This window comes from Littorina saxatilis, linkage group LG9 (genome assembly GCF_037325665.1).
Source record: "Littorina saxatilis isolate snail1 linkage group LG9, US_GU_Lsax_2.0, whole genome shotgun sequence".
NCBI lineage: Eukaryota > Metazoa > Mollusca > Gastropoda > Littorinimorpha > Littorinidae > Littorina > Littorina saxatilis.
Window position 1 is genome coordinate 52,447,022 of NC_090253.1, and position 14,307 is coordinate 52,461,328.

Below are 14,307 nucleotides of genomic sequence, written 5' to 3' on the forward strand. Positions count from 1 at the left end.
CTCGAGGGCTAGTTATAGGTTATTTTCAGCAAGTTTCTTAATGAATTAATTAAAATTGCCTTTAGTTTTTATGTTCTTCGATTTGTTGAAGGTGGTCCATATTAGGGGACTCACACATACTTTGAGGTTTTGCTATTATTTTTTGTTTGCAGTAGAAACTCGGGGCACACACTGTTAAAATGTAACAAATACTGTCTTAGCTGTCATATATAGCCATTTTTGTGTTATGAAAGCTTTGGCTGTGGACAGAAACGAGTCCGTTTTAGGCGGCAAATTTAGAGTGAACGCTGCCAAAAGTGAAAAAAAGCGAAAAAGCCTAACGGTTTTCAGGTTTGTGTTTCTGCAACTGTTTTGACATGTGCAACTTATCCAGAGAGGGTGAATAAAGCGAATGAAATTGTTTTGAGCGCTCTAGCGCCGTTAGTTTGTCAGAACAGGAGGTGGTCCATATTAGGAGCCGGTCCATATTAGGAGCCTTTCCCCTCTGTGAACCAGTGGATGGAATGATAATTGTCCGTGTCTCTTCCAGAGCTCTCGAGGAGAATTTGGCTCGACGGACGACGCCCGCCGGGATCAAACAAGTACGCTTTCCAACTGACCAACGGTCAACCGTTCCCTTTCGGATCTGCTTCATCGGCCTGGGCTCAAGGTCAACCCAACAACCTTGGTGGCAATCAGCGTTGTCTTGGAATCGTCGGTAAGCAATTGGACACCTGGCGACTAGGACTTCAGGACAGCGAGTGCGAGGTGGAGCAAGGTGGTTGCATCTGTGAAAAAGTGTAGAACCCTGTCTCAAAGCCCACCTCCTTCTCAGACCAAGTTCACATGCTGATTTCAAGTTTTGGTCTTGAAATTTAATTTAACAGTAGAAACACACCAGCGTCTGCCAAAATGGTGCAACTTTTGAAATAATCAACGAGGGAAAGACATTTGGTAGATTCGCTTACGTAAAGATAAATGAACATTTCTTTTGTTTTGGGTTACGATAATAACCAAGGATGATTTCCAGGCAATATCTAAGAGGGAATAGTGTACATTCTGGCATATGAACTGATTGATGAAGTTTACTGTATTCTGAATACTATTGATACTATGTTTTGCACCAGATGATTCTGTTTTAGAAGCGTTGAAGAAATAACAGTTTGGATGACGTGTACAAGTACATTATGATAGTGTGCGTGTTAATAAGAAGCGTATGCATCTCCACACACACACACACACACACACACACACACCAATGCACACACACACACAAACAAACACACACACGCACACACACACACGCACGCATTCACACACACATACTCACACACACACACACACACACACACACACACACACACACACACACACGCTGAAGTTTCTAATCCACCGAGATTAAAATGTGTTTTTATATTTAGTCAAGTTTTGACTAAATATTTTAACATCGAGGGGGAATCGAAACGAGGGTCGTGGTGTATGTGCGTGTGTGCGTGCGTGTGTGCGTGTGTGTGTGTGTGCGTGTGTGTGTGTAGAGCGATTCAGACTAAACTACTGGACCAATCTTTATGAAATTTGACATGAGAGTTCCTGGGTATGAAATCCCCGAACGTTTTTTTCATTTTTTTGATAAATGTCTTTGATGACGTCATATCCGGCTTTTCGTGAAAGTTGAGGCGGCACTCTCACGCCCTCATTTTTCAACCAAATTGGTTGAAATTTTGGTCAAGTAATCTTCGACGAAGCCCGGGGTTCGGTATTGCATTTCAGCTTGGTGGCTTAAAAATTAATGAATGACTTTGGTCATTAAAAATCTGAAAATTGTAAAAAAAAATAAAAATTTATAAAACGATCCAAATTTACGTTTATCTTATTCTCCATCATTTGCTGATTCCAAAAACATATAAATATGTTATATTCGGATTAAAAACAAGCTCTGAAAATTAAATATATAAAAATTATTATCAAAATTAAATTGTCCAAATCAATTTAAAAACACTTTCATCTTATTCGTTGTCGGTTCCTGATTCCAAAAACATATAGATATGATATGTTTGGATTAAAAACACGCTCAGAAAGTTAAAACAAAGAGAGGTACAGAAAAGCGTGCTATCCTTCTTAGCGCAACTACTACCCCGCTCTTCTTGTCAATTTCACTGCCTTTGCCATGAGCGGTGGACTGACGATGCTACGAGTATACGGTCTTGCTGAAAAATGGCAGCTACTTGACTAAATATTGTATTTTCGCCTTACGCGACTTGTTACATTTAGTCAAGTTATGACTAAATGTTTTAACATCGAGGGGGGAATCGAGACGAGGGTCGTGGTGTATGTGCGTGTGCGTGCGTGCGTGTGTGTAGAGCGATTCAGACCAAACTACTGGACCGATCTTTATGAAATTTGACATGAGAGTTCCTGGGTATGATATCCCCGAACGTGTTTTTCATTTTTTTGATAAATGTCTTTGATGACGTCATATCCGGCTTTTCGTGAAAGTTGAGGCGGCACTGTCACGCTCTCATTTTTCAACCAAATTGGTTGAAATTTTCGTCAAGTAGTCTTCGACGAAGCCCGGACTTCGGTATTGCATTTCAGCTTGGTGGCTTAAAAATTAATTAATGACTTTGGTCATTAAAAATCTGAAAATTGTAAAAAAACAAACTTTTTTATAAAACGATCCAAATTTACGTTTATCTTATTCTCCATCATTTTTTGATTCCAAAAACATATAAATATGTTATATTTAGATTATTATCAAAATTAAATTGTCGAAATCAATTTAAAAACACTTTCATCTTATTTCCTGTCGGTTCCTGATTCCAAAAACATATAGATATGATATGTTTGGATTAAAAACACGCTCAGGAAGTTAAAACGAAGAGAGGTACAGACAAGCGTGCTATCCTTCTCAGCGCAACTACTAAACCGCTCTTCTTGTCAATTTCACTGCCTTTGCCATGAGCGGGGGACTGACGATGCTACGAGTATACGGTCTTGCTGAAAAATTGCATTGCGTTCCGTTTCATTCTGTGAGTTCGACAGCTACTTGACTAAATGTTGTATTTTCGCCTTACGCGACTTGTTAGCATTTAAGATGGTTGTGTTGGTATTATTAAATGAGTGTTTTAAAAGTATACTAGCGTGGGATATATAGGCACCTTGCGTCACCGGCCTGATGGTAGTGTTGCAATCTTTGTCTGGAGAGGATGTGATGTGTCTCTCAGAAGAGACGATGTTCGGAAATAACTTTGTCGGGTGTGTGTGGGCTGTGAACGAGCAAAATGAAATAACCTTGCTTGTTCAGTAACAACTAAATGAAAGCGTGCTCATGTCCTCGTGTTTTTGACACACCCTTCGCTAGTGATTGGCCCTTCCAATGTTTGTCCCCGTAAAAGCAAGGGTAGTCACTCTTTCACAACCCATGCAAACCCGACAGAGTTATTTCCCCCAAACCGGCACGGTTGGCCTAGTGGTAAGGCGTCCGCCCCGTGATCGGGAGGTCGTGGGTTCGAACCCCGGCCGGGGTCATACCTAAGACTTTAAAATTGGCAATCTAGTGGCTGCTCCGCCTGGCGTCTGGCATTATGGGGTTAGTGCTAGGACTGGTTGGTCCGGTGTCAGAATAATGTCACTGGGTGAGACATGAAACCTGTGCTGCGACTTATGTCTTGTGTGTGGCGCACGTTAAATGTCAAAGCAGCACCGCCCTGATATGGCCCTTCGTGTTCGGCTGGGCGTTAAGCAAACAAACAAACAAACACATTTTCGGAAATCGTTTATTGCGACTGCGTTCTACTTTAAAGCGCTAGTGAACACGTCAGAAGGAGTTGCCAGTTTCCTTCCAATAATTTTGTCCGCCAGGCCAACGACTCGTGCCAGTCTGCTTTAGATTAAATATTTTTAACAAGAGATCTATCCACAGTTTCTAAAATATATTTGGTCGCATTAGGCCTTCTGATGTTGCGCAACTAATACAGACGCTGATTAACTTTTCTGAAATAAAATCAAAATGTTCACTGTAAGATAGAAATTAAGGACTGCTCCAAGATATGTATAACTTGCTACTGTTTCTACTTCCCGTCATTGATGGTCATAAGTGAAGCTTTTTGCTTTTGTCTGTTTCTAATAGACAATTCTTTCGTCTTTTTGGACATAAGTTCAAGAAAACATGGTGTGTGTTCTTTTTTACCAAGAAACTAAAGCATTAATAAACAAATAATAGTTTTCAATGGAACATTAATTTTTAAAGCAAGCAACCAAAGCAATGATCTGCGAACAATGCTAAAATGTGACCCTCCACCACGAAATGAGTCGCATGTCATCTCGCGCGGTTCTGCGCTAGGCTTAATATAAGTCCTGGGAGTGTCTGGTAACAGTGTGAGAGTCACCTTAGTCACAGGATTATAACTCAAACAGTTTTTGCTCTTTTCTAAAACGGGTTTCACCACTGGATAGAGCATAAAACACTCTTTAGGAAAATGTAACAATATGAAAATCATGCAAAGGTGACATGCGACTCATTCCGTGGTGGAGGGTCACAAATGTAGTCTGTGTGTACATGGAAAACAGAGCAGGGGACAAGACACATCTCTGTGGTGCCCCGGTGCTGACAGTCATCTCATCAGAGAACTGGACTGCAACGTTGATGCGTTGTGGCAAATCACACAGAAAAGCTCTTATCCAAAAGATGATAGCTTCGTTAACCTGTAACTATTTCAAACGTCGGAGAAGCAGATATTATTAAATGGTATTTAATGCAGAAGAAAAGTCCATGAATAATATACGCACATAAATTTCAGAAGCATCGAAAACATTGTCATAAGTTTAAGAATGGCGCAAACAGGCTCAACAGACTTACTATTTAGATGAGTTTGTAAACTTTTACGAAGATGCGTAAATAGATAAACACCAGATCGATGGGTTTGAAGACATGTTCACGCCATACGCGTTTACAATCAGGCACACTCAAATTCACTTACACACACACACACACACACACACACACATTCACACGCACGCACGCACGCACACACACACACACACACATACACACACACACACACACACACACACACACACACACACACACAACCAAACGCGTACTCTCATCGTGTGTGTGTGTGTGTACATGTGCGTGTGTGTGTGTGTTGTGTGTGTGTGTGTTGTGTGTGTGTGTGTTGTGTGCGCGCGCGCATGTGTGTGTGCGTCGTGTTGTGGTTGTTTGTGTGTGCGTTTCTGTCTATCTGTCTGTCTGACTGTATGTCTGTCAAAAGATATGGGGGCGGGGACGTAGCTCAGTTGGTAGCGCGCTTGCTTTGTAGCCAGTTGGTCGCTGTCAGCGTGGGTTCGATTCCCACGTTCGGCGAGAGATTTATTTCTCGGAGTAAACTTTGTGCAGACTCTCTTCGGTGTCCGAACACCCCCGTGTGCACACATGCGCACGAAAAAGATCCCAAGTTCACAGCGAAAGTCTCAGGGCTTGGAAAGCACGAAGACACGCATGCATCATCTCTCGTCTCTGATTACCATGATCGTATTTCGTTACTTTGACAAGACAAACCCATTGCCGGTGTGTCGAAGAAGACAGCCAAAACGGGCTTGTTCGAGTCAAAGTATCACACCACATCTTCAGGGTATTACCAATACCTGTCCCAATATAGGCCAACTGGTCTAAGAGGACGTTAAACCCAAATAGTCAGTCAGTCAGTCAAAAGATATGTCAGCCTCTCTGTCGAAACACTATAATCGTGCACGCTATTACTAAACTCAGACTGTTTATTTCATGATTGAGAATTTCAACAATGCCAACACTGAATCACATAACACAACCATCTTGGGCTTAGAAAGGCATTCAAAACTGACTATACTTAATTAATTAAAACAATTTTCAGCAAATACATGGCAATTAGATGCAAAAATGTCGTGTCAGATTTAGTTTGTTATTTGATACATGTAGACAATCATTCTTCGGTTTTGTCCCCTTCATAAAAAATATTTTTTCAACAGCAAAAAAGTTAAAAGTTGAATTTAGAACATGCACGTAGTTCTACAGTCAATTGAATTTAAAGAACAAGCCAATTGAATGTTTAAGTAAACTGGCAAAATAATTTTAAAAAAGAAAATGTGATGAATGATTATATATAAATAACACAGGGACAGAAACCGAGACTGGCAGATATATAAACTTCCCCTGACACAAAACGCAAAGACGAAAACCTTAAAATCATAAACGCAAGATATTACACTTTGCATTTGTTTTGTTTGTATCGTTTAGGATCTCCACTATAAGCTTATAGTTTGTTGTTGATGCTAAATATGCTCATTGTGTACTGTACTAATTAACTGTTGAATAAAACACTGTTTAAAACAAAATAATCACGTACGCTTATTCTCAGTCACAGCTCTGCACCTTTTCACAGATGCAACGTAGCTGCGACTCGCACTTACCGTCGTGGAGAAGAAGTCGCTCTGTGTGATTGTGCGAATCACCAAATGCAAGACAGTACTGATTACCACCACCGTTGTTGGGTTGACTTTGGTACCAGGCTGGCGAACCAGGCCCGAAGGGGAACGGTTGACCGTTGGTCAGTTCGAAAGCGTAATTGCTTGATCCTGGCCTGCGTCGTCCGTCCAACCGAAAGATCCCCGTATGCACTGAAAGAGACACGGACAGTGACTAACCTGCTTTGTATTGATTTATTGATGTATTTTTACATTTAGTCAAGTTTTGACTAAATGTTTTAACATCGAGGGGGAATCGAAACGAGGGTCGTGGTGTATGTGTGTGTGTGTGTGTGTGCGTGTGTGCGTGCGTGTATGCGTGCGTGCGTGCGTGTAGAGCGATTCAGACCAAACTACTAGACCGATCTTTATGAAATTTGACATGAGCGTTCCTGGGTATGATATCCCCGAACGTTTTTTTCATTTTCTTGATAAATGTCTTTGATGACGTCATATCCGGCTTTTCGTGAAAGTTGAGGCGGCACTGTCACGCTCTCATTTTTCAACCAAATTGGTTGAAATTTTGATCAAGTAGTCTTCGACGAAGCCCGGACTTCGGTATTGCATTTCAGCTTGGTGGCTTAAAAATTAATTAATGACTTTGGTCATTAAAAATCTGAAAATTGTAAAAAAAATTATTTTTTTCTAAAACGATCCAAATTTACGTTCATCTTATTTTCCATCATTTGCTGATTCCAAAAACATATACATATGTTATATTTGGATTAAAAACAAGCTCTGAAAATTAAATATATAAAAATTATTATCAAATTTTTTTTTCGAAATCAATTTAAAAACACTTTCATCTTATTCCTTGTCGGTTCCTGATTCCAAAAACATATAGATATGATATGTTTGGATTCAAAACACGCTCAGAAAGTTAAAACGAAGAGAGGTACAGAAAAGCGTGCTATCCTTCTCAGCGCAACTACTACCCCGCTCTTCTTGTCAATTTCACTGCCTTCGCCATGAGCGGTGGACTGACGATGCTACGGTCTTGCTGAAACATTGCATTGCGTTCAGTTTCATTCTGTGAGTTCGACAGTTACTTGACTAAATGTATTTTCGCCTTACGCGACTTGTTTGTTACTCCATTGGTAGCTGCCTCCCAGTGAAATTGTAAAAGTGACAAGAGTATCACTAACCTCAGACATCTAAAAAGCTCTTATGTCCGAAAAGATAATTACATTTCAGCGAGAATTAATGCCAAAACAAGTCGCGTAAGGCGAAATTACTACATTTAGTCAAGCTGTGGAACTCACAGAATGAAACTGAACGCACTGCATTTTTTCACAATGACCGTAGTCCGCCGCTTGTGCAAAACGGAGTGAAACTGACGAGCCTGTTTAATTAGCGCGGTAGTGGTTTCGCTTTTCTGTGCCTCTCTTTATTTAACTTTGTGAGCGTGTTTTTAATCCAAACATATATCTATATGTTTTTGGAATCAGGAACCGACAAGGAATAACATGAAATTGTTTTTAAATCGATTTAGGAAATTTAATTTTGATCATAATTTTTATATTTTTAATTTTCAGAGATTGTTTTTAATCCAAATATAACATATGTATATGTTTTGGGAATCAGAAAATGACGAAGAATAAGATGAAATTGTTTTAGATCGTTTAATAAAAAAACAATTTAATTACAAGTTTCCGATTTTTAATGACCAAACTCACTGATTAGTTTATAAGCCACCAAGCTGAAGTGCCATACCAAACCCCGGCCTTCGTCGAAAATTGCTTTGCCAAAATGTCAATCATTTTAATTGAAAAATGAGGGTGTGACAGTGCCGCCTCAACTTTTACAAAAAGCCGGATATGACGTCATCAAAGGTATTTATCGAAAAAAATGAAAAACATGTCCGGGGGTATCCTACCCATAAACTCTCATGTCAAATTTCATAAAGATCTGCCCAGTAGTTGAGTCTGAATCGCTCGACACACACACACACACAGACAGACACGCACACATACACCACGACCCTCGTCTCGATTCCCCCCTCTATGTTAAAACATTTAGTCAAAACTTGATGTTAAAAACTTAAATGTAAAATAAGAGGTCAAATTAAGACTACACACGGAAGACATCGTGGGGCCGTGCGGACCCATGTTTCTCAAACTGAAGGAATTTACATACAAACTGGGGAGAGAAGCCACAAACCCTCAGGTATTGGCTCTAAACATAATTGTCTACGATCTGTTTAATTATGGAGTTAATAAGCAAGTCGCGTGGAGCGAAATTAATACATAACAATGTGGGTCCACACGGCCCCACGACGTCTACAGAAGGGTATTCATGTTTTTATATTTAGTCAAGTTTTGACTAAATATTTTAACATCGAGGGGGAATCGAAACGAGGGTCGTGGTGTATGCGCGTGCGTGTGTGTGTGCGTGTGTGTGTGTGTGTAGAGCGATTCAGACTAAACTACTGGACCGATCTTTATGAAATTTGACATGAGAGTTCCTGGGTATGAAATGCCCGAACGTTTTTTTCATTTTTTTGATAAATGTCTTTGATGACGTCATATCCGGCTTTTCGCGAAAGTTGAGGCGGCACTGTCACGCCCTCATTTTTCAACCAAATTGGTTGAAATTTTGGTCAAGTATTCTTCGACGAAGCCCGGGGTTCGGTATTGCATTTCAGCTTGGTGGCTTAAAAATTAATTAATGACTTTGGTCATTAAAAATCGGAAAATTGTAAAAAAAAATAAAAATTTATAAAACGATCCAAATTTACGTTTATCTTATTCTCCATCATTTGCTGATTCCAAAAACATATAAATATGTTATATTCGGATTAAAAACAAACTCTGAAAATTAAATATATAAAAATTATTATCAAAATAAAATTTTCCAAATCAATTTAAAAACACTTTCATCTTATTCCTTGTCGGTTCCTGATTCCAAAAACATATAGATATGATATGTTTGGATTAAAAACACGCTCAGAAAGTTAAAACAAAGAGAGGTACAGAAAAGCGTGCTATCCTTCTTAGCGCAACTACTACCCCGCTCTTCTTGTCAATTTCACTGCCTTTGCCATGAGCGGTGGACTGACGATGCTACGAGTATACGGTCTTGCTGAAAAATGGCAGCTACTTGACTAAATATTGTATTTTCGCCTTACGCGACTTGTTCCTTCTTTGAGAAGCTTTAGTCCGCACGGTAATAATTACATTAATAATTTAATTTAATTACTTCTCGCGAAAATGTAACCACGGCGTCTACGGAAGGGGATGCACGTGTTTACATTTAGTCAAGTTTTGACTAAATGTTTTAACGTAGAGGGGGGAATCGAGACGAGGGTCGTGGTGGTGTATGTGTGTCTGTCTGTCTGTGCGTGTGTGTGTGTGTGTGTGTGTGTGTGTGTAGAGCGATTCAGACTAAACTACTGGACCGATCTTTATGAAATTTGACATGAGAGTTCCTGGGTATGAAATCCCCGAACGTGTTTTTCATTTTTTTGATAAATGTCTTTGATGACGTCATATCCGGCTTTTCGTGAAAGTTGAGGCGGCACTGTTACGCCCTCATTTTTCAACCAAATTGGTTGAAATTTTGGTCAAGTAATGTTCGACGAAGCCCGGGTTTCGGTATTGCATTTCAGCTTGGTGGCTTAAAAATTAATTAATGACTTTGGTCATTAAAAATCTGAAAATTGTAAAAAAAAGTAAAAATTTATAAAACGATCCAAATTTACGTTTATCTTATTATCCATCATTTGCTGATTCCAAAAACATATAAATATGTTATATTCGGATTAAAAACAAGCTCTGAAAATTAAATATATAAAAATTATTATCAAAATTAAATTGTCGAAATCAATTTAAAAACACTTTCATCTTATTCCTTGTCGGTTCCTGATTCCAAAAACATATAGATATGATATGTTTGGATTAAAAACACGCTCAGAAAGTTAAAACAAAGAGAGGTACAGAAAAGCGTGCTATTCTTCTTAGCGCAACTACTACCCCGCTCTTCTTGTCAATTTCACTGCCTTTGGCTGCCATGAGCGGTGGACTGACGATGCTACGAGTATACGGTCTTGCTGAAAAATGGCAGCTACTTGACTAAATATTGTATTTTCGCCTTACGCGACTTGTTGCTTCTTCGGAAAGCATGGGTCTACGGAAGGGTATGCATTATTTGTCCTTCTTTGAGAAGCATGGGTCGATCCGCACGGCCCCACGATGTCTTCCGTGTGTAGCCGATAACCCGGTCGGGCGAAGGTTAAAGGACAGGGGCGGACAAGGGGGGGGGGGGGGTTCGGGGGTTTCCGGTACACCCCCCCCCCCCAGCCAAAAAATAAAAAATATTATTTTGTGTTTTTTGGGGTTGAGTTTCAATTTTTGGGTTATTAATCAATGACAAAATCTGCTGCCTGAAACTGGTAATGATCATCCTCAGAATGCACCAGATTGCACCATTTTGCATCCTTTTTTTCAAAATTTTCCGAGGGGGCATGCCCCCGGACCCCCCTAGCAAGCTAGGCGCTTCGCGCCGTCAGCTCGGCGCTTGGCGCCTTCACACCCATATCTTCACAATATACTTTTGGAAACCCCCCTATCAAATGAACTGATCCGCCCCTGAAGGAGCACTCCTTCTCGCGAAAGCAGTTCGGCTCACCATATCACACCTTTTCAGGCCTTCGCGTGTGATAAGACCACCCCTCGGCTTGGTCACATGCCAAACATAAACACACTGACTGCTTGTTGTGGTGAATTGATAGTTTTGAATGAAGTCAAAGATAACACAGGTGGTTTTAAGTAATCAATTCATCGAACAATGCCCACAGTGCACAGATATTGTCAGGCTGTTTGTTTTTGGCATGTGAGCATGTGGACGAATGGTCTTATCCCGTGTAAAAGCCAGGTCAGATGTGATATTGTGAGCTGAACTATTCCCACGAGAAGGAGTGTGTGTGGGGGGGGGAGAGTGTGTATGTGTGTGTGTGTGTGGGTTTGTGTGTGTGTGTGTGTGAGTATGTGTGTGTGTGGGTGTGAGTGTGTGTAAATGTGTGTGTGTGTATGTGGGTGTGTGTTTGAGTGTGTGTGTGTGTGTGTGTGTGTATGTGTGTGAGTGTGTTTATGTGTTTGTGTGTATGTGTGTGTGTGTGTGTATGTGTGTGTATGTGTGTGTGTGGGTGTGTGTATGTGTGTGTGTATGTGTGTGTGTGTATGTGTGTGTATGTGTGTGTGTGTGTGGGTGTGGATGTGTGTGTGTGTGTGTGTGTGTTTTACTTCCCTTCACTGTTGGGCCTGTGCGGGACGATTCAGCGTGTCCCCTTTCTCAGTTTAATGGTAATTAATTGAAACTTGTTATATTTAGTTCTATGACGATGGTTCTTACAATCTCATGTATTTTCGCATTTAATACTTAAAAAATCTGTTACAAAACTTTGAAAATAAACATAGTCTCATGACGTCAACATTATACGTTATTTGTATTTTTGACCAAAATATGATATGACATTTTACACAGATCGAGACAGTCATGATCAGTGTTCCTCCGAGACTGCGCTAAAAAAATCTACGAAATCAACTTCTGCAAATCAAACCTGCAAAATCTCACATTATATGATGCATTATATTACCTTGGTCAAACTTAGGATCCATCAAGAAATTCCGGACAGCCAGGAATTTGTCCATCGTGTCGAAACTGAGGAGCTGAGAAAGATGCAAGGGGCACAGCATCTTGGCCTCGTCATGCGTCACTCTGACGTCAGTCAGCAGCAAGAGGCAGTAGGGGGTTCCAGGCACGGGTAGAAACCCTTTAGACTCAGGGCACCCTCCTTTATGCGACAAGAATCAATTCATCATCAACAAAATCCATTATTAAACCAAATATGCAATCAATCGTTGGATCAATTAATTGACCAATCAACCCATTCATCCATCAGCAAATCGACCAATCAATCCACCCATCCGTCAATCCATCCATCCATCCATCCATCAACAAACATTCTATGAAATCACTGATCATTGAATCCTTTAACCAATCAGCAAATCGACCAATCAATTCACCCATCCGTCAATCCATCCATCCATCCATCAACAATCATTCTATGAAATCACTGATCAATGAATCCTTTAACCAATCAGCACATCGAACAATCAATCCACCCATCCGTCAATACATCCATCCATCCATCGACAATCAATCAATGAATTAATCAATCAGTGAAAGTGAAAGCTAAATCATTGTTGTTTGTGTCTGAGCCTCTAGCCTCTAGCCTCTAGCCTTCAGTGATGTAGTAAGTTTGAAACGGAGCGAGTCGGCAGTGCGGGCGTCCCGCATTATATTCCTTGTAGTGAATAGTAGTAGTAAGGATACACTAATAATATGAAGGAGTAAATAATAATCTACCGGCGCATTGATCCAAGCTCCTGTGCTTGTTGTGGCTATGTTACAACGTTTGGCTGATTTCTTATTTTCACAGGAAAACTCCTACTTTGAAAACATACACACATTTATTTTTTTTATTTTTTTTGCCAAGCACATCATTGTGGGGCTTTTAATGAATAACATGCATCCATCCACTCACAATATATTTTCTTTCCTTCTTCACAAACATACATTTACAAAAAGCTTAAGCTTGCGGACTTTCAGGACAATTTTGATTCCCAGTGGCATTTAAATTATTCATACTTCTTTGTTGCGCTTGTGTTTGCTAGAACATAGAGATCAAATGACATTTAAGAGAACCACCTGCTAAGATAAAACACACTTTTTTAAATGTTAAGAATAAATATGTACTTTTCATGGATATGGGTTTCATGTATCGTTGAAATACATACCCAAACCCCAAAACTCCATTTCAGGACCGGGTTGTGTTCTGTTAGCGATGAGACGTTTGTCCAAAAACTGACATTGGTGACGTAACTGATCGTAGAAAAATGATAGACACCAGTCCAGCTTGCTGCATGCATGACCGCACTGTAATGACGTCACGTCTTCTTCAATCATTCTGACGTCATCTTTGTTTGCTGCGGTCCTGTCACCCCGTTCTTTTTCTCGCAAGAAGATGTCCTCTGCATTACTGAGATTACTGAATTGAAAACATACAATGTTTGTATCTTATGTGACTTTGTAATCTGACTGTCTACGTTTTCAGTGTTTCATCCGGCGTGATGTACATGAAAACCTTTTCAAATGTTGATGTGTTTGATAACTGTTTCTAACGGAATTTTTCAGAAAGGGATACTCCCGTCAGTGTAAAAACAAATACAATTAAATGAAGAAGGACGCTCAGCTGTAGAGAGAAAGAAAGAAAGAAGAGAAAAGGAAGAGGAAAAAAAGAAAGAAAAAAAAAGAGAAAAAAATTAGGGTTTCATTCTTTTCATTTATTTTTCAGCTTGAAGCGGACTGCATGCAATACAATTAAATCCTCCCTAGACCTACATAGTTCGGTTTGGGTAACGTATGATGACACCTCATTCCAGGAATCCCCTACAATTCGTGTTGAAATGTTCACTTCTTCAGCGCTAAAGTTTGCCAGCGGCGAATTCCCCGAGCACTCTGTCAGACCTGGCTTACAAGTACTACATAAACTTTTCTTTACGATTTGCTATTTTGACAGAATATCACCTTATCTCGTTAATAATTCGTGTGTGTTGGTTTTTGAGACTATGTAGCCCCACTTCACAGATCATACTGATCATAGAGTTGGCGTTATCAAGGGTAGTTTTTCATTTTTCATTTTCATTACTTTATTGTGGTGGGTTCAAGTGCTAGTCTTTCGGATGAGACGAAAAACCGAGGTCCCTTCGTGTACACTACATTGGGGTGTGCACGTTAAAGATCCCACAATTGACAAAAGGGTCTTTC

At 40.0% G+C, this 14,307-nt stretch overlaps 1 protein-coding gene across 1 annotated transcript in view; it reads right to left on the reverse strand.

Annotated features, from left to right (window-relative positions):
- Positions 1–5,740: 5,740 nt before the first annotated feature.
- The window catches only part of LOC138977461 (uncharacterized), a 9,649-nt gene continuing 1,082 nt past the window's right edge, over positions 5,741–14,307 (reverse strand). Inside the window, exons 2-4 of the mRNA XM_070350329.1 lie at positions 13,278–13,528; positions 12,074–12,271; positions 5,741–6,633 (exon numbers count right to left, since the gene is read on the reverse strand). Of these exons, the coding sequence (XP_070206430.1) occupies positions 6,371–6,633; positions 12,074–12,271; positions 13,278–13,528 (712 nt within the window). The 3' untranslated portion in view covers positions 5,741–6,370. The remainder of the gene's footprint in view (positions 6,634–12,073; positions 12,272–13,277; positions 13,529–14,307) is intronic.